The following is a 26,200-nucleotide window of genomic DNA, read 5'->3' on the forward strand; positions in this document are numbered from 1 at the left end:
CATTAGGTACTTGATTCATTCCAGATGGTGCTCATTTAATGGATGCAGTTAAGAAGTCTCTAAATTTAATCATTTTCCCCACTGGGAATTTGCTTACAGCAGATAATCTAGCATGGAGTCACCAGTCTTCTCTTTCGGATGCATTCCCAAATCCACTCAGGGGAGACATGCTTAGCAGCTGGGTTGTCTTCCATCCTCTCCATCACATGTGTTGCTGAAGTGGCATCATACTCTTGAACCAGGTCTCCATCATAGGCTACGAAATAACGCTTGAGTTTCCTGAAACCCTCCACGGAAGGGGGAAGGTAAAGCTTAACCCCAGTGAATATGTCCAGTAGCATCTGCTGTTTTGAGGTAGGAAACACAAGAGGATGATGAATAGTCAACAAGAATTATGTTTTTAAAAGGTTCAGAAGGAATTCAGAAGGAAACAGGGCTATGGCAATCTGTGGTAACAGCGTTCATTAAGAGAAACATACTTCAGCATTTAGGGGCTGTTAAAAATTATTAACCAGGTCTGTGGAAGATTCTGGAACTACATTTCCTGAAAATGCTAAACTTGGTTAGAATTAATCTAGGGCTTTATTCTTGCTTTGCATGCTGTGGGAGCGCAGACTATAAGGTAGTCCTTGACTTATGACCACAATTGAGGCCAAAATTTCTGTGATTAAGCAAGACAGTTACCATATTTTTCGGACTATAAGACAAACTTTTTTGTCTCCCATAAGGGAGTGAAAATGTTTTTGTCTTATAGACTGAACATTGCTGAAGCCCCACTCACCCGCCAGCCATTTTTTTTTTTTTTGGCCTCTGCATGCCCTGTTTTTGGGCCTTTTTTCGGCCTTTTTGAGGCTTTTTCTGGCCTGTTTTGGGGGCTTTTTTGGCTGGTTTCTGAGGGCTTCTTTTGGCCTGTTTTTGAGGCTTTGGGGGCCTGTTTTTGAGACTTTTTTCGGCCCATTTTTGGGGCTTTTTTCAGCCTGTTTTCTCTGGAAAAATTTTTTAGAGGCCAAAGCCTCAGAAATGGGCCGAAGAAGCCTCAAAAACAGGCTAAAAAAACACTGGAAAAGGCCTGAAAAAAGGTAGGCCAAAAACTTTTTTTGTTGTTTTTCTCTTCTAAATTTAGGTGTGTCTTATAGTCAGGTAAGTCTTATGGTCCGAAAAATACGGGTGAGTGAGTTTTGTCCCATTTTATGATCTTACTTCCCACAATTGTTAAGCAAATCACTGCAGTTGTTAATAACACTGTTAAATGACTTTGCTTCTTAGGTGGTCACAAAAAGTGGTCACATGACTGCAGGGCATTGCAACCGTCATAAATGCATGCCAGTAGCCAAGTGACTGAATTTTGATCACATGACCGAGGGAATGCTGCAGTGGTCCTGTGAAAAACAGTTATAATTCACTTTTTTCACTGCCACTGTAACTTCAAGCGGTCACTAAACGAATGGTATTAGTACCATAGCTACCTGTATTTGGTTAAATGTGCTGCGTGCACCCAGAAAATAAATTATTTTAATGAGATGATGAAGTTTATGTGTGAATGCAGTTAGTGACAAAACGTAATTCTGTAGCTACTTAGGAAACAGAATTTTAAAAAAAGTAGAATAATTCAAGAACCTTGCTTTACTTTAAGAGAAGGAAATTCAAGGAAACAGTAAACGAGAACCCAATTTGTAATGCATTAATGACCTGTGACAGCCACTAGGGAAAAAATAAACAGCTCCCACCCCCATCAGATGGAGAAACCACCCTTCTGGCAATTATACTCAATATTGCAAATGTGTTCACCGGATGCTTGCTAAAATGTGAAATGGTTGCATCCAGTCTTTTCTTCCTCTCTTCCCACATCCCAGACAATTTTTTTATAGACAGGGGTGAGGGGATGCATTCATACAGGAGTGCAAAACTACCAAAATTCAAATTAATTGACCAACCGGGTTTTTTGTGCTTTCTTTGTTTTGTTTAAGTGAAAAGCTTTTAGAATTTGTGAATAAGAGTAGAACAGTCTGGTTTACTGCAGTCATTTAATGGCTAAATCTGAGATGGTGTTTTGAGAGTATGTTACGAGGTCTCAGATAGGGCCTGGTGTCCTCACTGCCTTCCATTGAACAAAAGAGAAGTGCTAACTCTCCAATTCAGCTTCTCTGTAAGGAAAACAATAATTGTGCTGAAGAACTCATAGTTTTGTGATGGGCACAGGGAGTGCTTGAAAAATCCAACCGTCTCCTTGTCAAGTTCATATGTAGTTCAATATTGTTTCTAACAAGGAGGAAGGTGAAGTTGCCAAAAAGATGCTTCTGGAAGCATTCAGCTCTGTTCTCAGCATACCCTAAATTGGTGATTGGCAACCAATTATCTTTTAATGGAGAAATGCAATTCAATTACAATAGCCAAATGCTGATCAGAAAATACTGTCCAACTCCCCTCTAGAACAATTCCAATTTCTGTAGTGCAGACTACATTTCTTGAAGAAATAGCTGAAGTTAAAGAGAACTTTGAAAATCCAGACTGGCTATTCTGTGAAAGTCCTCAACTTACAACCATTTGTTCAGCAACTGTTTGAAATTACAATGATACTGAATGAAGGGACTTGTACCCAAAGTTGCATCTGTTGCTGCTCCCCCATGGTAAAAATCCAGATGCTTGGCTGTCTGCCCACCCACACTGTGACTGTAGGGACGCTGCAACCCTCCTCTCCCACCTATCTCTTTCCCCATCTCACCCACCCACCCATGCATGCAAAGGTGCTGCAACCCTGTAGGCCTGCTCTCCACCTCATCACACCCAGGAGGCCCAAGCTTGCTCCCCTCCCACCAGGTCTAGGAGGCCTTAATTGGTTACAATTCCACAGTGTGCAAAATTGTCCCACTTAGCTTTGCAGTTTTTCTACAGCTGCTGACAGGCGCACCCAACCTATTTGGCAGGGCTACCTTCCCACCAAGGTGGCCCTGCCCCAGTTTTTAAGCAGGCACTATTCTTGCAATTATTTGGAAGGCGGCTTCTCAAAATCACATAATAGGCACCCTGGGACTGGTGGGGAGCAGCCACGGAAGGTTTCCACATGCTGATGAATCCTGAAGTCTGTGTGTGCCAGGCTCCCAGTGCCTACTCCAATCCCCTCAGACACCAACATACTCCTTACATCAGACTCTCTACTTACCGACCTGAGAGACTGCTTATGACCACGATTGGCAGTACCAAGATTGTGGTTGTTGAGCAGAATGGTTACATGACAACTCACTTAATGACTGTTTTGCTCAGCAACTTGAGATTCTGATCCCAATTGTGACATCAAGTTGAGGACTACTTGTAGTATGAAATGCTTGGGAACTGGAACAGACTCGAGTAACATTTACTTGGGGTATGAAATTTAGTTTTCCATCCTTATAAAAAGCTTAGAATGTACATTATAGATGATGAGGAGGTTCACAGAATTTTCTAATTTGTTTGCACTGAGATTCTTACCTTTCTTTTGTCCTCCTCCATCTCGGGTGCTTTTCTTTTTTCTCCTCGCTTTCCCTCAGTTTTCTTCAGTGGAGATTTATCTACCAGTTTGCTGGCTAATGAGAAAAAAACCGACATTTCTACATCAATCCTAAGGAGATGGCAAAAAGCAATGGATTCATATAAGAAAGACTATCCTGCCTATGCAACTATAGACAGAGGACACCTTCAGACAGGGTCTGCAGCCATTCCTGCTGACTGATGTTTATATTTGAAAATAATGAAGCTTTTCGTCCTGATTTTATAGCTTGCTTCATCGTAAGATTCAAAGTTGGTAACAGGTAATTGTTTCTGCAATGACTGGAATGCTGTATGTACCTTCTCACACTGACCACTGAACCATCTTTTATATTATACTCAAGAGCATTTTGAACATTGGTAGCACAAATCAGAACAGAACTTGATTCAGTTTCTAATGGACCAAAGTTGCCCATAAGAAGTTAATTTTCATTGCTGAAGACAGGGAATGGCCCAAAAACATTTGAAAGCTTTCAAAATATATAATGGTAATTAGCCCCACCTACCTACCAAATAGTAGTAAAACAATACTTTTATACTGTTATAAAATATAATTGATTTAATAGATTACCTAAGCACTTGGCAATGTAAATAGGACCCCTGAAAAAACATGTTTAAATTGGAAAGAAGGTGTTGCAGTGTTTAAATCACAGTGCAGGAAATCACTGTGTACATGGGGTACACAGCAATTATTCCAAAAATTCTTGTCCTCACAACCATAATCCTCTCTCTCTACAGAACAAGATCTTACTGGAAGAAATTAACTGTGGGGGGCGGGGGGAAGTAAAAATGGATCCCTAGAGACTTTTTAATATCTTTTCTCCACTGCTCACCTTCAGGCTTCTTGGCTTTCGCAGGGGATTTCCTGGAATGCTGTTTTGCAGCCTTCAAAGGGGAAGATAATTTGGGCTGGCCCTCAGTTTCTCCACTGCTGCCCGCTGTGGAGTTCTCCTCTTCTGCTGCAACTACCAAGAAGTCCATTTTTTCTTTAGATAATTGGTACAGCTCCTGCATGAAAGCCAGAAAGTTCCATGAAGTGGGGGGGAACTTTGTAGCAAGTCCTTCTATAACTTCTCACTTCTGCCTACAAGATACAATTCAGATTCTTCTGGAACAATAGGCAGCTGGTAAATGATTTCCAATGAAACATCTGGGTAACAAATGGCACAGATTCCAGCTTCATGTGGATGAGAGAAATCTGGGGTTATCTAAAGCTTCAATTTGCTGTCTTTTTCTCAGTGTGTACATACTAACTTTTTAGTTACTATTCACTATTTTCTCTGGAAGTAGAATTTAGATGCTTTCACTCAAGCCAGCCTCTTCCAGATAGATGGGTTTGAATTATTCTGACTGAAGGTTGGACAAAAGCTGATCTACAAGGTCAGATATGAATCAGACTGACCTACCAACTCTGGATCCCATTACCCCATGATGTCACCCATATGCCTTTCAAAGAATTCACCAGTGCAACATAGGGAGCAAAGGTCTTTCTCATATGAGGAACCAGAAACCTACCGAGAGTCCCATTCCTACATTTCATGGCTAAGAACACTAAACAATGCTTCCTTTCCTATTCCTATTTTTCTGCTTATACCTATTGCTATCCATAGCATGGCCACTGAAAAATGAAGGTATCTTATAGCTATCTTGACCAAGTAAGAGATTCAGGAGATGGGGATACTTTTTCAAAAGGTACTCTGAGATAATGGGGTAGAATAGTTCTCAATGACAAGATGTAAACCACATCTTTTATATACATATACATACATACATACAATTTACATTTATATCCCGCCCTTCTCCGAAGACTCAGGGCGGCTTACAATGTGTAAGGCAATAGTCTCATTCTATTTGTATATTTACAAAGTCAACTTATTGCCCCCCCAACAATCTGGGTCCTCATTTTACCTACCTTATAAAGGATGGAAGGCTGAGTCAACCTTGGGCCTGGTGGGACTCGAGCCTGCAGTAATTGCAAGCAGCTGTGTTTTAATAACAGGCTATCTTACAGCCTGAGCCACCACGGCCCTATAGAGGGGCCATTTAGAGGGGTGTGTGTATACACACATACTCATATACCATGTTTTCCCCAAAATAAGCCCTCCCTGGATAATAAGCCCTCCCCCAGAAATAAACCCTCCCCTGAAAATAATACGTCCCTTGAAAATAAGCCCTCCCCGAAAATATTTAAACACATGCAGAGCCGGTCCCAGCCATTTCCTCTGGTTAGGATTAGGGAGACAGAGCTGGAAATCAGGTAAGACAGCAAAAGGAGCCCCGTCTTGCTCCATGCACCCCAAAATAATAAGACCGCACTGAAAATAAGGCCAAGCGCTTATTTCAGGGTTCAAAAAATATAAGACGGTCTTATTTTCGGGGAAATACGGTATACACACACACACACACACACATACTGTGTTTGTGTGTGTGTGTATATATACACACACACACGCACACACACATGTATGTATGTGTGTATGTGTATGAAATGGCTCAGACTGGTAAGACAGTCTGTTATTAACACAGCTGCTTGCAATTACTGCAGGTTCTAGTCCCACCAGGCCCAAGGTTGACTCAGCCTTCCATCCTTTATAAGGTAGGTAAAATGAGGACCCAGATTGTTGGGGGCAATAAGTTAACTTTGTATATAAATATACAAATAGCATGAAGACTATTGCTAACATAGTGTAAGCTGCCCTGAGTCTTCGGAGAAGGGCGGGATATAAATGTAAATTAAAAAAAAATGCTGGGAATGGTATTTCATAGATACAGATCTCAGTATAGCATGTTCAGAATATATAGGTGGCTATATCCGTAAAACAAGTGACTCACCCTGAGTTGTGGGAGGGTGGTGGAGGTAGTCCAATCTTTGTCATCCCGGATACGAGTACACCGGGGGAAGCGGATTGAGATCCCATCAGCTGTGTGGGCCTCTGCTTTAGAGAATTCAGCGCCTGTGATCTCCCAGACTGGTGCTGCCTAAGACAAATGGTGACGATTGGAAAAAAAATCCTCCTTGCCAATGAACCAAGAGATGGAGTACAGTGAGTGATGTGCCGTCCTTGGTGCTCTCTGAGCTTGATCGTTTACTTACAGGTGTTTCATTACCCACCTAGATAACATCACTGATATCACCTAATGGGATATTGAAATGTTTGCAAGCAAATAACCAAGCTCAGAAAGCATCAAGGTCTCAACAGCAAGACAGTTTTGCATGGGAAACACCCACTCCCATGAGACATTTTACCTTTGGGTCTGGAACAATGAAATCCGGATAATAATTCTTATTAATCTTTAACCAGTCTGGAATTTTACTGGGATCCTAAACAATGGAAGAAAAAGAGGCATCCATCAATTTAGCTTATTACTATGGGATGGGAAATACTTTAATAATGGAATAAAGGAATAAATGGTTCCCCAACTTCTAAGAAAATTGCACTGCAGTTTTCAAAGCTTTGACATAGAAGCTGTCCACAAGCGAGCATTTAATACCTGAATAATTCCAAAGAGATTAAAGACCTAGTATAGAACAAGGTAGACTGAATACGGCTGCCATCCTCCAGAAAGTTTGAACCAAGAGTCTGTTCAAGCATCCCAGAAACTTGGCTGATTAGCAAACTCCTGAAGTTATTTCAGATTAGAATAAAGTAGTCCTCGACTTACAGCCATTCATGTAGTGACTGTTTGAAGTTACAACAGCAATTAAAAAAGCAACTTACATCCAGTTCTTACACTTACAATTGTAGCAGCATCCCCTCAGTCATGTGATCAAAATTTAGATGCAAACTTCCCAGCCAGCTTTTGACAAGCACCATCAATGGGAAAAGCGGATTCACTTTAACAACTGCAGTGATTCATTTTGTGGTGGCAAAATCAGGTGTGGCACATTTAAGAACTGCCTTGCTTAGATAACAGAAAGTCTGGTCCCAATTGTGATTTTAAGTCTATGAAAAAGATTATTCTAGCTTTCTTCCAAATTAGCTACTAATATCTGGCTTTCATGAGGCAGTAACAATGAAGCAGTAAAATTTGAGACAGATATTTTGGGATGTTCAGTAGTCTAGACCAGGGGTCTCCAACTCTTAGCAACTTTAAGACTTGTGGACTTCAGCTCCCAGCTGACTGAGAGATTCTGAGAGTTGAAATCCACAAGTCTTACAAGTTGGAGACCCCTAGTCTAGAAGGTAGGGCCAATAAAATAATAGTTTCAAGCTTTCTAACACCATCAAGATTTTGGTTAACTGGGTTCACACACTATGCTGGAACTAGGCCCACCTATAATGGTCTAATCATGGTTTGCTGGTGTCACAATAATAGAACTTCTTATTGTCAAAGACCACGATTTACAAATTGCTATACCTGAACAACATATTAAACAAAAACCAAATAATAGATTATTTCAACAGGACTTTGGTGGTGGTTGTGATTGTGGGAGACAATTACTACATAACTTCAATTGCTTTATGGTACATGGAGTTCTATAATAGGGACAATATACAAACACTGCAAGTAAGTTTTAACTTAGTATAGGTAAGTACATTATTGTAGGCCAGGCCCTATCTTAACCCAGCATTATTCTGAGATACTAGAGAGATGAAATGATTAGAAGAATAATTCAGTTTCAATGTAACAACAAATAGAAATGAGAAGGAGCAACCCTGTCTTCTGCACCTCTTCCCTATTTATTCCACTTTGCACAAACCTGAGTTGTTATTAATTAGGACCAAGTTATAGTAAAACGGCATTTAATATTCCTTTAAATGCAGTGATATAGAGAAAAGAGCATGGTCCCTCTATGAACTTTAAAAACCCAGATCTGGATGATCTTCCGAATGTACTATCTGTGCACATGGTCAAATGAGGAAAAGAAACTGGATCTCGATCTTTAGCATTAAACTCAATCAGAGAGAAGTTTAATGCTAAAAAAGTTAGTTTTAGCTTCAATGTTTCAAGTTATAGCAAAAACGTTGTCATTTCCTTGCAAGATAAGAATCACAGGGGCCCTTTTTCATCTGGTGAGCCACAAGACCTTCTACACACAAACCTTGCTGATTTTCACCATGTCCAATTCCTTCTGCAGCCGGGCAAGTGTGGCATCATCATGTCCACCAGCACATTTGGTCACCGTGCACCACTTCTGGCTGTCGGGATCATAGCAACCCATGAGAAAGATGGACATCATCCCACCTATCGCAGTGAGAAGAGACAAAAATGGCAATCTGGTGGAGGAAGGGAATACATCTAATTTTATCTTCTTTAATCTCTTCTCATGACCACACTCAGAGACTGCAATTAACACAATTTTGTTGCGGGTATTTCCTGAGCCTTGGTTAAAAGGTTGAGAAAGACTGTCTGAGGCTCTGAAAAGCCAGAGCTTCACACAAAGGATTAAGTTAGAAGTAGGTTTATAATGAGACAGATTCCTAATCAAATCAGTTCTTTATGCAGCGAGGACCAGACTCTTAATATTTGTTATGAAAATGAAATAATCAATCATGTGCTCTGCATGTAGAACTTCCCATGTTCCACTCCCAAACAACTTCAATAGGCTAGAGCAGTGTTTTTCAACCTTGGCAACTTTTAAGATGTGGGGACTTCAATTCCCCACTTGGCTGGCTGGAGAATTCTGGGAATTAAAGTCCTCACATCTTAAAGTTCCCGAGGTTGAGAAAACACTGGGATAGAGATTCCAAACTGAAATTCTGGAGAACTATAGTTAGTGACTCAATTACTATACCGCCTCAGTATAAATACGAGTAGTTCTGCTCTTTATTGATCTGGATGCAGAACATTCCAAGTTCAAACATCTTTGAACTTGGAATGGCCGTGGTATTCCAACCAACCGTGGTAGCTCAGGCTGGTAAGAAGCCTGTTATTAGAACACAGCAGCCTGCAATTACTGCAGGTTCAAGCCCGGCCCAAGGTTGACTCAGCCTTCCATCCTTTATAAGGTAGGTAAAATGAGGATCCAGATTGTTGGGGGGGCAATAAGTTGACTTTGTAAATATACAAATAGAATGAGACTATTGCCTTATACACTGTAAGCCGCCCTGAGTCTTCGGAGAAGGGCGGGATATAAATGTAAATAAAAAAAATCTTGGGAAGCATCTCAAAACTCCCATCTAACACTTCGGAGAACTATAGTTAGTGACTCAATTACTATACTGCCTCAGTATAAATACGAGTAGTTCTGCTCTTTATTGATCTGGATGCAGAACATTCCAAGTTCAAACATCTTGGGAAGCATCTCAAAACTCCCATCTAACACTTCGGAGAACTACAGCAGGTCAGTGCGAACTAGAAAGAATTAAGAGTTTGGATTTCTTAAAAAATACCCACCTTTGCTCCCCTGGCCATAGAAGGCACCCAAAACCACCAGGTCTGCTGTGTCTGCCATTGCTCCCTCATTCAGATAGTCCTTCTTCACTTTGAGCCAATGGCGTTTTCCTGGTTCATAAATACTCTATTCAAGACAAAAGCAGAATGGGAATGATACAGATTCCAAGGAGAGTGAAACCAGTCTCACTCTCTTTAGTGCAGATCCTACCTTTGGAGATAAAGAGCTGCAGGTGGTCTTTAATTAGTATGGACATTCCAAAAGGTAAAGGAGAAGACAGATCGGAGGGCAACTCTTGATTTCAGCTAAATTACACTCAACACGGTCCTCATAATTACAATTTTACTGATTCCCTTATCCGTCACAATAAAAATTACAATTCAGCAGCAACTTTTACAGGAACTCTGGGAGGGTTTTTGACAGCATCATGCAATCCTTGAGTCTCAAACTGCATAATTCTTCTCTAACTCTAGTGACAATATAAGTTCTCGCCCATTTTATATTCTTTCTAATCTAATAATTCTTATGGTTAATATACTGAGAGATACGCATGAGCAACTAATTCATTTTTTTAAAAAAAATCTGTGTCAATATATTTCACCCCGCAAAAATAGCTTTAAAATCATAATACCATGACTTCTTCAACATCTTTTCTACTCAATTCTAGAGGTCCGCTTATCTGCAATAAGGAATTGGTGACTTAACACCATTAATTTTACAGCCTTTTCTGACTCCGAGTTCCACAAAAACAGCCTTGATAGAGTCAAGGTAAAGAACGAAAGTTCCTTCTCCAGAACAGATTCATTTAATCATTCTGGGATTAAATGCTTTTTATATTTGGAGATTTGGAAGGAATGCTGAAGAGGACAGTCAAGATCAGGGGTGTCAAACTCGATTTCACTGAGGGCCGGATCAGGGTTCTGTTTGATCTCAGGAGTGGGCATGGGCAGGGTGGGTGTGGCCAGCTCAACATCACTTGTGTTGGGGGCACTTGTGGTGGCCCAAGCGCTCTGCCAGCGAAAACAGGCTCTCAAGCTCTGTTTTCAGCTGCGACGGCTTCCTGCAACCCTCTGCCAGTGAAAACGAAGCTCAGGAGGGCCACGGGAGGATGGATCTATCAAGGCTTTATAGTCTTTAATACTTTTTTAAAAAAAAATTTTTTTTGGGGGGGGGGCGATATTTCTGAAGTCAAAACTGCTTTCCAGTTATGTCTTTTGAGCTGCGGTGGCGCAGTGGTTAGAGTGCAGAATTGCAGGCTACTTCTGCTGATTGCCGGCTACCTGCAATTTGGAAGTTCAAATCTCACCAGGCTCAAGGTTGACTCAGCCTTTCCTTCTTCTGAGGTGGGTAAAATGAGGACCCAGATTATTGCGGGCAAGAGGCTGACTCTGTAAACTGCTTAGAGAGGGCTGTAAAGCACTGTGAAGCGATATATAAGTCTAAGTGCTATTGCTAGTGCTATTTTCAATTTGACAGACTTTGTAGTCTGATGGCATAAATGGGCGGGGAAAAACAGCCGCTTGCATACCTTCACATCTTTCAGCACCAATCCCTCCAGCCCTTCCCGAATGACTCGGTTGATCATGTTGGCGAGGTCTGAAGCTTTCTGGAAAAGAAGGAAAAGAGAAAGTTGCAAAGGCAGGACTTAGATTAGCAACCCCACTGGATATTTAAACATTTCCGAAGGTCTTATCCAGATGATTTAATTGGCCTGTTGTCCACATTTATTTCAGATAATAAGCCAGCCAGCCAACTCACATTTCATTTTGCTTGAAAATTCCTGGTCTACCTAAGGCATTCTACCTCTTATGACCTATGTTTGGTGCACGTACCTTTCATGAATTGTAAAGCTAGAAGGGTTAGCATCTCATTAAAGCCTACTTATCTTTTTCAGACCAGACCAGAAAATCAATTCAATAGAAACATTAGAACTATATCTGATTGAAATTGGCTGTAACAAGAACCTTGCAACCTTGATTGTTCTGTACTTCTCCTCTTTCTCAGACCTTCTCCTCCTTCTCAGTGAACCAGAGAAGAGCCTGTTTAAGTCACTTCTGAATATGACCTTGCTTCTTGAGACTGAAATATTGCTTCATCTCTCTTTGCATAGGTGATGGTTTTTGTCAAGATTGCTTTTGTACATTTGACACTATTATCTATTAATCCAGATGGATTGGAAGATGAAAGCAGTTATATATAACATAGGGCTCCAGGATGGGGAATCGAGAAAGAACACTTCACATCTAGTCTAGCCCCTGGGTGTGTGTGTGCTGTTTTTATTGCTTGTTGTGAGTGTGATCTAGAATCATTGTATGAGATGGGCGGCCATATACATGTAACTTTTACAAATGAATGAATGGCATCAGGATAGGAAAGAGGACATAACATTTTTTTGAGACACAGAAAGTGGCTCATTCATGTATGGAAGATTCAAAGAACTTCCCGCTGTACATTTTTAAGCTTCTCCAAGTCTCATTCTTGCCATCCAAAATGGTACCTACTGTGACATGCTTCATCTCTGAAAAGAGAATTCGATTGGGAATTTCCACCATGTTATCGTGGAGAAATTTGCGACGCTCGCGCAGAGGCCTAAAGGAAACAGAAAATGGGCAAATCACCAGAAGGAAAACATGGCTGAGAAAAAGTTCCTTTAATGGTTCTAATGTCAAACAGATTCTGCACTTTGGGGCATACTTTGCTGAGCACTGTTATACTTTGTGGAGAATCAGTTTAAACATAGAGGGTGCGCATAATCCAGCATAGAATTTTATGGAGCAGAGAACTCACTTTTGGCAACCAAAAAGTGTAGCCCACTTCTTTGCTCAGATCCAGGCCAATACAAGAAACAATGCTAGCTACAAAGGGCCCTTCTAGGCCCACCTTACTGGAGAGGGGGATTAGCACTCGTTATGCACCTACCTGTCCATCAGACTGACGTCATTGAAGTAGATGCAGTCAAAGACAAAAAGGCAAACATTGGCATCCTGGAAAGCAGCTTTCTGCAAATGGGATAGCAAAAAAAAAAAGAAAGAAAGAAAGAAAAGAAAGAAAGAAAGGGAAAGGGAAAGAAAGAAAAGAAAAGCTGGACTGCATGATGTCATTTTGTGAGCAGCAACAACCAAGGATATTTTGCTATTCTGAAGAAGGACAAAGTCTAAACTAGGGATAGATAACTTGTAGCCCACCCATGCACCCTTTTGCAGGTTATTTTTGTTTGCATTTTTATAAAAACAGTCACTGAATTGGAGAGGGAAAACTGATTTTCTCCTTTTAAAATATACCCATCCCCACTCCTCCTATGGTATGAAACTATGATGCTGAAATCTGGCCTTTTTATCAGTTAGAAATCTCTAACTTTTAACCAAATTAATTCCAGTTCTAGTATTATAAGGGGGGGGGGGGAAGCCACTCTCTACTTATTCTATACAACATCTTCTAGAATAAATCTATAGTCTTTGCTAATTTGGGATGAGAATTCTCTCTGAAGAAATATGTTGGGAGAAATCTGGGCTCCATTCCCTCCCCATTAGCTAAAAGGGGCTGTTACCTTTTCATTATTGCATTCTTTCTCTTAAATACAGGCTGTTCACTCCCTGCTCTATAAAAGAAGTCTGCTATAAATTGTACCAATGGTTCTCAACCTGTGACCTGTGGACCCCTAGGGAGGCTGCAAAGAGGTCACAGGGGTCTGCAAAGGTTGAAGGAATATTATGATTTAAATTTTGAGTTAAGTCCCAGTGACCCGTGGCCGTGGTCTGTGGCCACAAAAGGGGGTCCATGGTGAAGAAAAGGCTGAGAACCACTGAATGACATCATCTCTTTGGTGATGGAAGAGACCTTCTGAAGTACCTTATGCACTCCCAGCGTCCCAAAAGGCAGAGGCTTCCCTATCTTGGTATCGATCAGAAGAACTTCAGCGTCCAAGATCATACTGTGTCCTCCTGGAAAGGCCTTGGGGATGAAGTCCTTGAAATGAGCCACCTGATGAAATGCAAGCAAGCAAATACGTTCTGTGAATTTTTCAGCCCATCTGCTGGCCCAAGAACTATCAGCTGGCATTAAAAGTAGACAGAGAGATTTGACTTGCCCAGTGTTTTTCAACCTCAGAGCTTAAAATGTGTGGACTTCAACTCTCAGAAGGACTAGATCAAATAGGACAAACCCACTGGCCGAGCAGTAGTTAAATGCAGTATTGTAGGCAGCTTCTGCCCACAGTCTGGAGTTCAATCCTGACAAGGCTCAGGTTTCTATCCTTTTGAGGTCAGTAAAATGAGGACCCAGATTGTTGCGGGCAATATGCAAATAATGCTTACATTGTAAACTGCCCAGAGTGTGCTGTAAAGTGCTAGGGGGATGGCATATAGATCTTCATGCTATTGCAATAAAAATGCTGCTTTCCTTCCTTTTATCCCCCCACTCTTTTTTTCCTTTCTTTTGCAATCCTTGTTTTTATTTTATTATATTTTATTTGTCAGATTTTGATACTGCCCATCTCACTCGTAGAAACTTTTTTTTATTTTTTTTGCAAAAATAAAAAAGCCACCTGGGAGACGACTGTAGTATAAAAAGAAAGGTGAAACCAATGCTTTAAAAAAAGTTATGCACATTTATGTTAAGGGGAAAAAATTACTGCTCACAATTAAACACAAAAGTGGAAACTGTGAGGTCAACGTTTCATTTGCAATACTTTAAATCAAGTATAAACTTAGAACTATCAGAACTCCTTGTTTTCCCTGACCAAATTACAAAGCATGTCACCTCAAACTATAGTTCCGGTACTATTGGATTTCACTGTGGCTGAGATTAAGATTAAACCAAACATATGGCTTGATGTCCACACAAGAGTCAGAAACCCGTACTTCCCCCCCAGAGGCAGCCCATCCACTCCGCTAACCTTGTGAGGGAGAACAGGTTTCAGACTGCGGCTGAAATAGCAGAAATGATCTCCCTTTTTGTGCACTTGGACACGCTCTCCATCATACTTAATTTCTGCATACATGCCATTGGGACACTTTTTCATGGCATACTCAATCGATTTACACGCTTCAGCCTCACAGAATAGGAAAGAGACAGGGGGGGAAAAAATTCCAGTTAGCTTATTAACAACCAGCTGCCTTCTGGCAAATTAGACATGACTCCATTCACAACAACCTTTCAAAGTAAACATCTCTCAGATGTTCTGGTCTAGAATTCCCTGGCCAGCATGGTCATGGACTGGTGCATAAACAGGTTCTTGCCTGCATGGAAACCAGGCGTATACTAATGTTTCATAGCCTTGGCAACTTTTAAGACATGTGTCCTTCAACTCCTAGCATCCTGGCTGGGGAATTCTGGGAGTTGAAGTCTACATGCCTTAAATAAAGACTGAACGTAACAGGATGACACAGGTAGGCAAAGAGGTTGTTCCAGAGCCTGTGGCTGCAGCTGAGAAAAACCACATCTCTGCAGACCCCAGCTGTACCTTACCAGCATGGGCTGAACCGGGGTCATCAGGGCTGCCTGGACACTAAGAATTTTCTTCATGCCTGGCTGAGAGTCTTGCTGGTTCTTCAGCACTCGCTCCACCACATCATGGAGGTTACGGGATGCTTTGAAAGCCTCATAAGCATTGGGGTCTAATGCATCAAGTCTGGGTAGGAAAAGAGCAGGATGATTACTATTTTTAGAAAGAGGTGTGTGTGGGTATAGCTCAGTCGTGAAATCCTACTGGTTTGCACCAGTATGGGCAAACTGGTAGTAAAAAAAGCTACCAGTTGGTCCAAACTAGTATTTCCAACGATTAGCTGTGCCGTGCAATTTATATTAGCTAGAAAGCAAGAAATCGTGCTAAATAGCACAGCACAGCAGAGCTGTTCCCCCCCACACTGTTCTACTTACCTTCAAACGGCTCCTTTCCCATGCAAAGCACACGTTTGATGCGCACCATGCATGCATGTGCATGCAGCATGCATCTGGTGTGCACTGCGCCTGCAGCGTGCATCTGGCATACACCACACGCCTGGTATGCACCACGCATCTGTGGGCAAAAAACCAGTGGCGACCAGTGGAGGATTTCACCACTGGTGTAGCTGGAAAAGGATTGGGGAACCTCAAGGTCAAGTCCTTGGAAGCTCATAAGGTGACTTTGGGCCAGTAATTTTCTTCCTATCCCAAAGGGATGCTATTGTGGGGAGAAAAAATAGGAGGACTTGCTGTACGGGCTTAGGAGGAAGGGCAGGATTTGAATCTAAAGAACAGATATACCCACAAACGTAAAGAAAATGACTGCTTCTAGATTCAACCAGTTTGGTGAAGACAAATTTCTCCAAGTTGCATCTCTCTAAATATATTGAATTTACTTTCCAGTTACTAGCGATATTGACAAGGGCTGATGGGAAGTTTAGTTCAACAGCATCTGGAAATATTATTAGGGTGAATGTTTAGTTGGAGTGACGATTTATGGTAGAGCAACAGAATCTTTATGAGAGGGACTCCTTGAGTGAGAGCCATCCCCTCAAGGCACCTTCAAATCATCCCGTTTTAGTACCTTTGCCCTTTAAAGAAAAGTAATAATCACTCTTTTAATAACACAAAACTCTGCATGGTCACCATGGAGTCTGGGAAGTCACTGGATCATACCTGAAAGGAACACCTTTCTTCCATAGTGACTGACAATCAGAGTTCAAAGGGTCTTGGAAATAATTAGTAAAGGTTCCCCTTGCATATATGTGCTAGTCGTTCCCGACTCTGGGAGCGGTGCTCATCTCTGTTTCAAAGTCGAAGAGCCAGCGCTGTCCAAAGACCTGGTCATGGCCGGCATGATTAAATGCCAAAGGCGCATGGAACACTGTTACCTCTATATAGGTGGTCTCTATTTTTCTACTTGCATTTTTTACGTGCTTTCGAACTGTTAGGTTGGTAGAAGCTCGGACAAGTAAGGGGAGCTCACCCCATTATGCGGCACTAGGGATTTGAACTGCTGAACTGCCGACTTTTGATCGACAGGGTCAGCGTCTTAGCCACTGAGCCACCAAGCTTCCCAGAGAACTAACTAGACCTAATTAATTAATTAATTGGAACTAATTAGTAGATCTATCTAATTATATAATCTCCTTACTATTACCGCTAACATGTTCTGCTTTTAGATTTCTGATATTCTCAACCTGATCTCAGCTTACACGTGCTTTGCGCCAGCATTCATTTTCAAGTCGTGTTTAATCAGTCGAATGATGCACTTCAGGTCATTAGCGGTGCACCTGAAAATAAAGAGGGATACAAATGCAAAATGCCTACGTGAATACACAGCTAAGAAGCCGGGCCTCTAGTTTTGTGTATATTTATGTTACCGCCGAAATAGGTCCTCCACTGCAGGGAATAGGAGCAGAACCTGCTAGGCTTTGGAAGCATTAAGCAATCACTGAGCAGATACCTGAGCAGGCTTACCTGCTCCAATCTGACCCCCAACCCAACTTCAAAATTCATAAATATATCCTTTTTCTACCTGGATGCAACTTCTTGCAGTAAGTTCTGCTGCTCCTCTTCTTTGGAAAGTTTGGACAGCTGCGTCAGGAACTCATCTACTTCCTGGATTGTCAAAAGGCTCTTGGCAGCAGGAGGGCAAGACCTGCTTTGCTCAAAGAAGATCCGCACCGTTTCCGAAACGTCACCCTGGTTTAAGATACAAAAGGAAACAGTTACAAAGGGGGCTATTACGGGCAGAGGAGTGTTTGGCTTATAGGTGTAATAACTTGTAATTATAAATGACATTAATAAATTAATTCCAATCAGGAAAGCCTCAGGAATCTTTTGACATCAGCCCATTCGAAGTGCAAACCAATAGGGAAGTTCAACCTGCGATCTGCAAAAGCAATGGATGCAATCCTAGAGCATCTACATAAATTGCCAGTAAATTGTATGTATAGGTAGTTCTTGATTTACTGTTTTGCCGAAAACCATGTTTTCTTCTGGTTTCTGGCAAAAAAACGCCCCATAGGAAACATTGGGTTTCCTTAACAACTACAGCATTTGCTTAACAATGGTCGCAAAGAAAGGCTGTAAACTTGGATCTGGTCAGGTGACTCACTTCTTGACTGTCAAGACTTATGACTCTAATTGTGGTGCTCAACCTCTTAGAGAAAGAGGCATGCTATGTAGAGGGATACTGTCCACCAAAAATCTGACTCCTTTCTGCTTACCTTCTCAAGATCTCGGACCATGTCTTCCTGGCTGCAGTTGAATATCCTACTGAAGAGCTTCACGATCTGCTTGTCATTCAAGTTGTAAACACTTTTAATGACTCCAGGCAAGAGTAGCTTGATGGTTAGGTAGAGATCACCTCGAAAGCCATCTGGAAGAGGTACAGATGTTTGCAATAGGTCAGCAGAAACAGGGTTACTGTTTTTCAGACCAACAGCTGACTTAGCCTCCACCACCTCTGTTCTAGGCTGCATTAGATGAGAAGAATAATGCTAACCATTAGGGATAATAGATACATCTTTCCCCAAGTCATCATCTGCTAGGTGCTCTTCTGCCTTTCTTAGCATTGTGCTATTTCACTGCTTTTATCAATGAGATCCTGCCACTCCTGTCCTAATTATAATATAACTAGCTGGATGCCTGTGCTTTTCTATGAAACTATGTGTCAGGCTGCCTCTGATTATAACTAGGAAAGAATACACCTTGACTTCATTTGCAAATAAAGAAAAGTACTTTTACTAATTACAATCTTGATAGCAGCAGTGCTAAGTTGGATCTGAGACAAAATATGGCTAACATCTCATATCCCCCCATTTGTCCCTCCTCCCTCAGGAGGTCAGGCTGGTCTGGTCCAATGCCAGCTCCTTCTCGGCCCCCGTGGTAATCTTCCTCCGCCGGTCTCTAGCTGTCAATCATCTCAGGAATGCAGTATCTGTTGGAAAAGCCCGCGCTCTTAACATTCAGCCGTTAATCACCCCTCCCCCACTGTTATGTCAGCCGACACTCTTAAAGGCCCCTTTCCCTTACCCTGTATGGGCAATGATACATTTTATATCCTTAACTATTTTACATTACAGAAAGAAGCATTTTACATTCTAACTACTGAATATAAATTGTACAAAAATTATGCGAAGATTGGAGTGGAGGCTGACACTATGTGATCAGGCTTGATAAATTGACACTTAAAGCCTGAAACTTAATGTAGAATGTGTAATTCTGTAGCATCAGAGCGTGTTAATATAAGGCAACTAGCAGTTGGAGCAGAGGGGGAGGGAGAGTAGAATGTGCCAGCCTGCAGGCCAGATGAGTCACGCGCTGGCCATGCCCACGCCTGGTGTAGCGAAGGGGTAGCATCAGAGCGTGCGAATATAAGGCAACTGGCAGTTGGGACAGAGTTCCTTTCAGGTGGGGAGGGAGAGTACAACGTCTAACTCCTTAGCATCAGAGTGTGTTAATATAAGGCAACTGGCAGTTGGGACAGAGTTCCTTTCAGGTGGGGAGGGGGAGTAGAATGCCTAACTCCTTAGCATCAGAGCATTTTAATATAATACTGTATATGAAATACTAATGATCTGATGGTCATTTTGAAAAATCCTTTCTTAGCGAGCACCTAGAAGCCAAGAGGAACATATGTGCCAAATTTCAAGTTTGTAGGCTGTACCTTTCTGGAGATTTGGTGATGAGTGGTATTTGGCTTTTATATATATATATATATATATATATAAATATATAAATATATAAATATATAAATATATATATATATATATGTATATATATATATATATATATATATATATATATATGATTAATACATACACACAATAAATTGCTATTAAATTATAATAAATATTATGTTTATCCCAGATTTGTTTCTATCCAGACCCACAAATAAAAACAAAGAGAAAGAAATTGTACCTCCACTGGTTCCCTTCTGTAAGAAGTTCTGAATTATCTGAGTTTTTACATTATAACTGGATTCGTCAGACACCATTGCACACAGCTTTCTGAATTCCCGCAGCAAACAATCTTTATGTTTTGGATCACTCTTCTCGGTGGACAAGCTGGGCTTGTGAGAAGAGCCAGAGCTGGCCGTTTCTTCAGGAGTGCCCGACTTTGCTGAACAGAGAAAGAGTTTGAGGGCAAACAGAAATGTCCTAACTTTATTCATCTACTATTTCCATATGTTTATTTTATACGTGTTGATCAACTCAAGGTAGCAAACATATCTAATTTACTTCTTCTTATTTTTCCCACAATAACAACCACCTGTTAGGTTGATAAAGGTTCCCCCACACGTGTGCTACTCGTTTCCGGCTCTAGGGGTGGTGCTCATCTCTGTTTCTAAGCCGAAGAGCCAGCACTCTCCGAAGATGTTTCCGTGGTCATGTGGCCGGCATGACTAAACAATGAAGGTGCACAGAGCGCTGTTACCTTCCCACCAAAGGTGGTCCCTATTTTTCTGCTTGCATTTTTTTACGTGGTTTCGAATGGCTAGATTGGCAGAAGGTCAGCAGTTCAGTGGTTTGAATCCCTAGCGCCGTATAATGGAGTGAGCTCCCGTTACTTGTCCCAACTTCTGCCAACCTAGCAGTTCGAAAGCACGTCAGGTGGGGTAGGCTGAGAGAAACTGACTCACGCCAAATGACCCAACTGGGTTTCATACTTAATTGAGGCCTAGAATTCACAATCTCCTGATTTCTAGGCTAACAGTTTAACCGCTGCACCCAATTGGCTCTCTTAATGCTTGTAAGATGATACTCCCAAATGCCACACATCTGATAAAATAATTAGATGAATAAGAATAGAAGTAAGGTATATCAAAACTCTGTGGTAGAAGGAAAGATGGAATGGCAGAGACTGACTGTTGCATTTCATCTTTTGGCAGACAGCACAGAATAAGAAGCTAAACCTTTTGGAGGAAAAAGAGAAGAGGCTGTTGCTTTCACCTCAAAGGGCTGATTCTAATTTTGTACATATCTGCAAACCTATTTGTTGACAGCAAAGACCCACATCCTTACCAGTTTAAAGACCCATTAGAAATTACAAAAGGCTCCACCCTATACTTTAAGGAGATGAATGCATTTTCAGCGGTAACAGTTCAGTTGCTGAAATTCTGGGAAGTCTATCCCCTTCCATTCAACAAATGTTGCTAAAAAAACACCTCTGGTGCTGGAAAAGGATTTATTTTCAGTTTCAAAGAACCTGACTCTGGCTCTTTGTCCTCCTGCTGCATTCAAACAAAGTCAGATTGTGTGTAGGCTGATGGAGGCTCCCACCTTTATTTCTTATGCTGTTTAAAAAAGTCAAGAGGGAGCAGCTAGCTGGCCACCATAAAAACGGCTGGGATACTGAAATAGCCCTCAGTCTGCAGATCAAACAGCCACTAGATCACTAGGGAAGCAATGATCTGTGGTTAGTGCAAGCATGGTTGAGCATTTCATGAGAGCAAAACAAGGTAGTCCTCGACTTAAAACAGTTCATTTAGTGACCGTTCAAAGTTACGGCACTGAAAAAAGTGACTTAATGACCATTTTTCACACTTATGACGTTTGCAGCATCCCCATGGTCACGTGATTTACATTCAGATGCTTAACAACTGGTTCATATTTATGAAAATTGCAGTGTCCCATGGGATCCCCTTTTGCGAACTTCTGTCAAGCAGAGTGAATGGGAATGCCAGATTCACTTACGTACTTTTCGGACACATTCCTCCCCAAAGAGAGTGGAAATGTTGGTACATCTTATACACCGAATACAGACATTTTTGGCCTCTCAAAACCCCGCCCCGTGCGTCCCGTTTTTGTGAAAAACAGACCCGTTTTTCCCCCCAAAAATGGAATGCGCAGAGGGTTTGGGGAGCCTGCAGAGTACTCCTGGGGGCTGGGAAGGGCAAAAACGTGACGTGTGGGGGGTTTAGGAAGCCAAAAATGGGCCCATTTTTCACAAAAATGGGGGCATTTTTGCCCTTCCCAGCCCCCAGGAGCACTCTGCAGGCCTCCCAAACCTTCTGCATGCTCCGTTTTTGCAAAAAATGGGCCCATTTTTGGCCTCCCAAACCCCCTGTGCATCCCATTTTTGCCCTCCCCAGCTCCCAAGAGCACTCTGCAGGCCTCTCAAACCCACTGCGCATCCCATTTTTGTGAAAAACGGGACACACGGAGGGTTTGGGAGACCTGTAGAGTGCTCCTGGGGGCTGGGGAGGGCAAACACTTTTTTTTTTCTTGTTTACCTCTTTGAAATCTTTGTGCGTCTTATACTGCAGTGCGTCTTATAGTCCGAAAAATACAGTAACAACCGTGTTACTAATTTAACAACTGCAGTGATTCATTGAACAAAAATGACAAGAAAAGCCATGAAAAGGGGCAAAACGCACTTAATAAATTCCTCACTTAGCAACATAAATTCTGGGCTCAACTGTGATTGTGTATTTTTTTTTATTAAAAAAAACCTTCTGACAGCAGAGATACATTTTGCTATTTGACTATAATTCCAAACACAGAATTGTAACATCATAATTTTCACTCTCCAATCTCATCCTGAACTTTGGGACAAGAATGGCCTTTATTTTTCTCAGCTTCATAAAGTTTGTATGTTTGCAGGACACACTGTGCCTAGTTATCATGAGCATGTACCTTTAGTTTTATCCTGCCCAGTACAGTTTTTCAACCAGAGCCAGTGGCTTTCTTTCTTCTAGTTAGCATTAATTGAAATTTGAAACAGTTGTGCTTCATCTACTTCCTTCTTCAGAAATTAAAAACTGGTAATAGGTTGCTGAATTTAGCAAGGACATAGCTTAATTTTTTTTTTTTTGCTTGCACTGCTACCTTAAGTCAAAATGAAATGTCAGCAATATGCTGCAAGAAAGTAAAAGTTCTCACCAACCTGTAAAACCTGAAAATTTCCTTGGTGAAGGATTTGAAGACACCAGAGGCATTTTCTTGGGTGATGTTATTTGTCCACTAGGAGAAATCTTTGCCTGGATAACAGCTTTTTTCTTTGGAGTGTTTGCAGGTTTGGAAGAAAGGTCTGTGAACAGAGAGGGGATTATTCATTATTCTGTGTCCTGAACAATATAGATGTTTGAAAAGTTCTAACAGTTACCCACTTCTTTTTTCAAGGCTAAAGATGCTCTTTTATCAGGCAGTCTTCAAACTTCTGATAATTCTCATTGCCATTTTCCAAACCTGTCCTATTGTGCAGTTTAACAGAATCAGTCATACAATTTGACTCTAACAGCCTCAAAATGTCCAGAATTTATTCTATATTTCCACTGAGATCATGCAAACTTCCTAATACATTAAAAAAGTTTACAGGAGGAATGTCAAACTTGTGGCCCACGGGCCGGAGGCGTCATGCACTGGCCACTCTCACCCCCAATTTAATGAAAGGGAAAAAAGTCGCGATATGTCACGTGACAATGTGACGCCTTGAGTTTGACACTCCTGGTCTACAGTACTACAAGATAAATTTGAGATAAATGTGTTACTTAGCAGCAAGTGTCTATTGGTAAAAGTAATAGAAGATCAGTTCATATTTTTGTAATCAGACTTTGGGGATACTGTTATACTGATTGAATGTCAATACACCCAATTCCCTCGCATCCTGGACATAAACTGTTTCAACTCCTACCCTCAAAACGACGCTATAGAGCACTGCACACCAGAACAACTAGACACAAGAACAGTTTTTTCCCGAAGGCCATCACTCTGCTAAACAAATAATTCCCTCAACACTGTCAGACTATTTACTGAATCTGCACTACTATTAATCGTTTCATAGTTCCCACCACCAATCTCTTTCCACTTATGACTGTATGACTATAACTTGTTGCTGGCAATCCTTATGATTTATATTGATATATTGATCATCAATTGTGTTGTAAATGTTGTACCTTGATGAACGTATCTTTTCTTTTATGTACACTAAGAGCATATGCACCAAGACAAATTCCTTGTGTGTCCAATCACACTTGGCCAATAAAATTCTATTCTATTCTATTCTATTCTATTCTTAACAAAACATTTGCTAAGTGGATAAGAATGGTGATCACAATTCCACCCCTTCCTGTCTGCAGTACCTTGTCTGTCTTTGATCTAAAAAATAAACGCATAATAAAGAGGCCAGATCTAATTAGTGTTTGCTTGGGAAATCAATAGAAAATTCCATATTTTTCCTAGACTGGAAAGTAAAAAAAAAAATCACACATGAAAGCAACGAAAAGTCACTTCCATATTATTGCTACCATAAAAAAAAGGCAATATGGATTTCATTCAATCATCAGGAAGGGAGGTCAACTCAAGAGAGTTTTTTATAACTGCAACTATCGCTACAACCTCCGTGATGCCCATCTCACCCGAGATGTGCTGATTGATCATCTCCTTTTCAGCCTCTTGCAGTTCCTCCCAGCCTTCCAGGTCTGTGATATCTTCGATCTTCTTTGTCGTGGCCCGAGCCCTTTCCAGTTTCTCAAATATGCACTTGACATGATACCATTCCTTCATGTCCCCACCAGATTCAGTGAAGGGATTGGGCACCACTTTCCCAATGCGCACCATCCCTTTGAGAATCTTCTCTTTGCACTTTTTGCAGCCAGCAGTGCCTCGCTTGGCGTAGTCCACACAGTACCGCTGTTCTGCCATCTCAGAGGCAGTGCAGAAGGGTGTCAGACGGCAAACATGCAAAGCTGCTGGAAGGGGAAAGCTGGAGATGCCAGATTGGTGGTACCGGAGGCCAGTCAAAGGCAAGGCGCCCTTATTCAGGAAACTGAGAACACCGGTCTGACGGTGAGGTGTCTTCTTCGGCAGCCAGGCCAATTTTTCACTTCTGCTATGGCTCCTGGCTGCTTTCAGAAAAGCTCTGAGAGAAAGAAGCATGTAATTCCCTTTGTTGAATCAGATGCTGCGAAAAAGAAATTATTATTATGCTTTGGCCACAAAATCTGCCAAATGTTTAGGCTGGATTTGGCATTTTATCCATTTATCAATTCCTTTCCCAAGGACCTCAAGGGATAGCAAAGTGTTGTTTGAATTATTATTAGGGGGAAGACAATGGTTATTGCAACTGAACCACAGAGAGAAGAGCTACACGGGTCAGTTGCAAGAGCACTAAACAGCCCCCAACCCCCAAGACCATGTAATCGGGGGAGGGGACAGGTAAATAACCCAAATAGACCCCCTTGAACATTAGGGTTTTATCCCCTTGAAGGATAGCCATCCAGCTTAGAGGAGGAGAGCCAGGGGTCCCTAACCTTGGCAACTTTAAGCCTGGTGGACTTCAGCTCCCAGAATTACCCAGCCAGCTTTGCTTGCTGGGGTATTCTGGGAGTTGAAGTCCTCCAGGGTTAAAGTTGCCAAGGTTGGGGACCCCTGACCTAGGTACAGGTCACCTGCGACTTACAGCAGTTTGTTTAGCGACTGTTCAAAGTTACAACAGTGCTGAAAAACGTGGCTTATGGCTGCTTTTGATCATCCCTGTGATCAAAATTCAGACCGTGCATAAGAGCACAAGCGTGCCTACCATTCCTGTCCTATTGTTTCCCTCCATTATATCCAACTAATATAGTTATTACATACTTATCCTTATATATATGCTTATATATTGTATAGTTATTTCATGCTTATGCTTATATATACTGTTGTGACAAAATAAAAAAATAAATAAACCAGTTCATATTTACGACGGTTGCAGCATCCTGGGGGGGTGGGTGTCACATGATCCCCTTTCGCGACCTTCTGACAAACAACGTCAAGGGGGGAAGCCAGATCCGCTTAACAACTATATGTCAGTAACCGGGTTACTCACTTATCCACTGCGGTGCCTCACTTAACAACTGGGGCAGGAAAGGGGCAAAGCTCACTTAACCAACGTCTCACTTAGCAACAGAAAACGGGGGCTCCATTGTGGTCGCAACTCGAGGACTACCTCTATTGGCAATAACATTAATATTACCGGATTAAAAGGGGGCGTCGCGGACCATCCTCGCGCGCCCACCGACCATTTCTCCCCCGGATTCCCCCCTCCGGCACGTCTGTTCTCCCCACTCTGGGTTAGCCTCCTCACCGGGGCCCTCGCAGCTCGCTGGGAGAAGGCAAAAAAGAAAGGCGAGACGCGGGAGAAAGGCAGCCGCCTTACCCGAAGAGAGAGCCAGCATGAACGGGAACAAAAGCCGCTCAGCTTCCCCAATTCCGGCCGCGCTCGCTCCTCCCAGCGGCAGCTTTAATTCCCACGTGGCCTGGGCCTGGAAGGAGAAGGAAGGGGCGGAGTAAACGATTTAAGAGGCGTGTCGACCGGACGCCGCGCCTCCCTCCGAAGAGTTGTTGAGGGACGTAGCCACGCCCCATCGTGTTCGCCTTTCCCCCGCCCACCTTTTTCTTGGACCATTCAGCG

At 41.9% G+C, this 26,200-nt stretch overlaps 1 protein-coding gene across 4 annotated transcripts; it reads right to left on the bottom strand.

Moving 5' to 3' along the window:
• Positions 1–107: 107 nt before the first annotated feature.
• Positions 108–26,085, bottom strand: LIG3 (DNA ligase 3). Of its 4 annotated transcripts, none has more exons than XM_058164461.1 (20): positions 25,946–26,085; positions 24,168–24,712; positions 22,697–22,840; positions 19,730–19,930; positions 18,034–18,185; positions 17,340–17,506; positions 17,017–17,094; positions 15,326–15,488; positions 14,754–14,909; positions 13,709–13,840; positions 12,779–12,858; positions 12,361–12,448; positions 11,388–11,465; positions 9,862–9,985; positions 8,567–8,709; positions 6,770–6,844; positions 6,355–6,501; positions 4,356–4,530; positions 3,466–3,560; positions 108–344 (listed from the first exon to the last, which is right to left on the bottom strand). In XM_058164461.1, exons 2-20 carry the CDS (start codon positions 24,685–24,687, stop codon positions 108–110), a joined length of 2,955 nt encoding a protein of 984 aa, XP_058020444.1. In that variant the 5' UTR covers positions 24,688–24,712; positions 25,946–26,085. The 4 variants fall into 4 exon arrangements, with proteins under 4 accessions (XP_058020444.1, XP_058020445.1, XP_058020443.1 ...); XM_058164462.1 differs by lacking the exon at positions 25,946–26,085 and adding an exon at positions 25,763–25,915 and having other exon boundaries at positions 108–341; XM_058164460.1 differs by lacking the exon at positions 25,946–26,085 and adding an exon at positions 25,763–25,915.
• Between the last annotated feature and the right edge of the window lie 115 nt (positions 26,086–26,200).

The sequence above is a fragment of the Ahaetulla prasina genome, chromosome 1 (assembly GCF_028640845.1).
Source record: "Ahaetulla prasina isolate Xishuangbanna chromosome 1, ASM2864084v1, whole genome shotgun sequence".
NCBI classification, from domain to species: Eukaryota; Metazoa; Chordata; class Lepidosauria; order Squamata; family Colubridae; genus Ahaetulla; species Ahaetulla prasina.

What these genes read in the sequence shown, in the direction of transcription:
- LIG3 (XM_058164461.1), bottom strand. Translation starts at nt 24,687, where the DNA reads ATGCTTCTTTCTCTCAGAGCTTTTCTGAAAGCAGCCAGGAGCCATAGC. An exon ending in CCCCGGTTCAGCCCATGCTG is followed by an intron (nt 14,910 to 15,325) that starts GTAAGGTACAGC and finishes CTATTCTGTGAG; the next exon opens with GCTGAAGCGTGTAAATCGAT. An exon ending in TCATTGTTCCAGACCCAAAG is followed by an intron (nt 6,502 to 6,769) that starts GTAAAATGTCTC and finishes CATTTGTCTTAG; the next exon opens with GCAGCACCAGTCTGGGAGAT.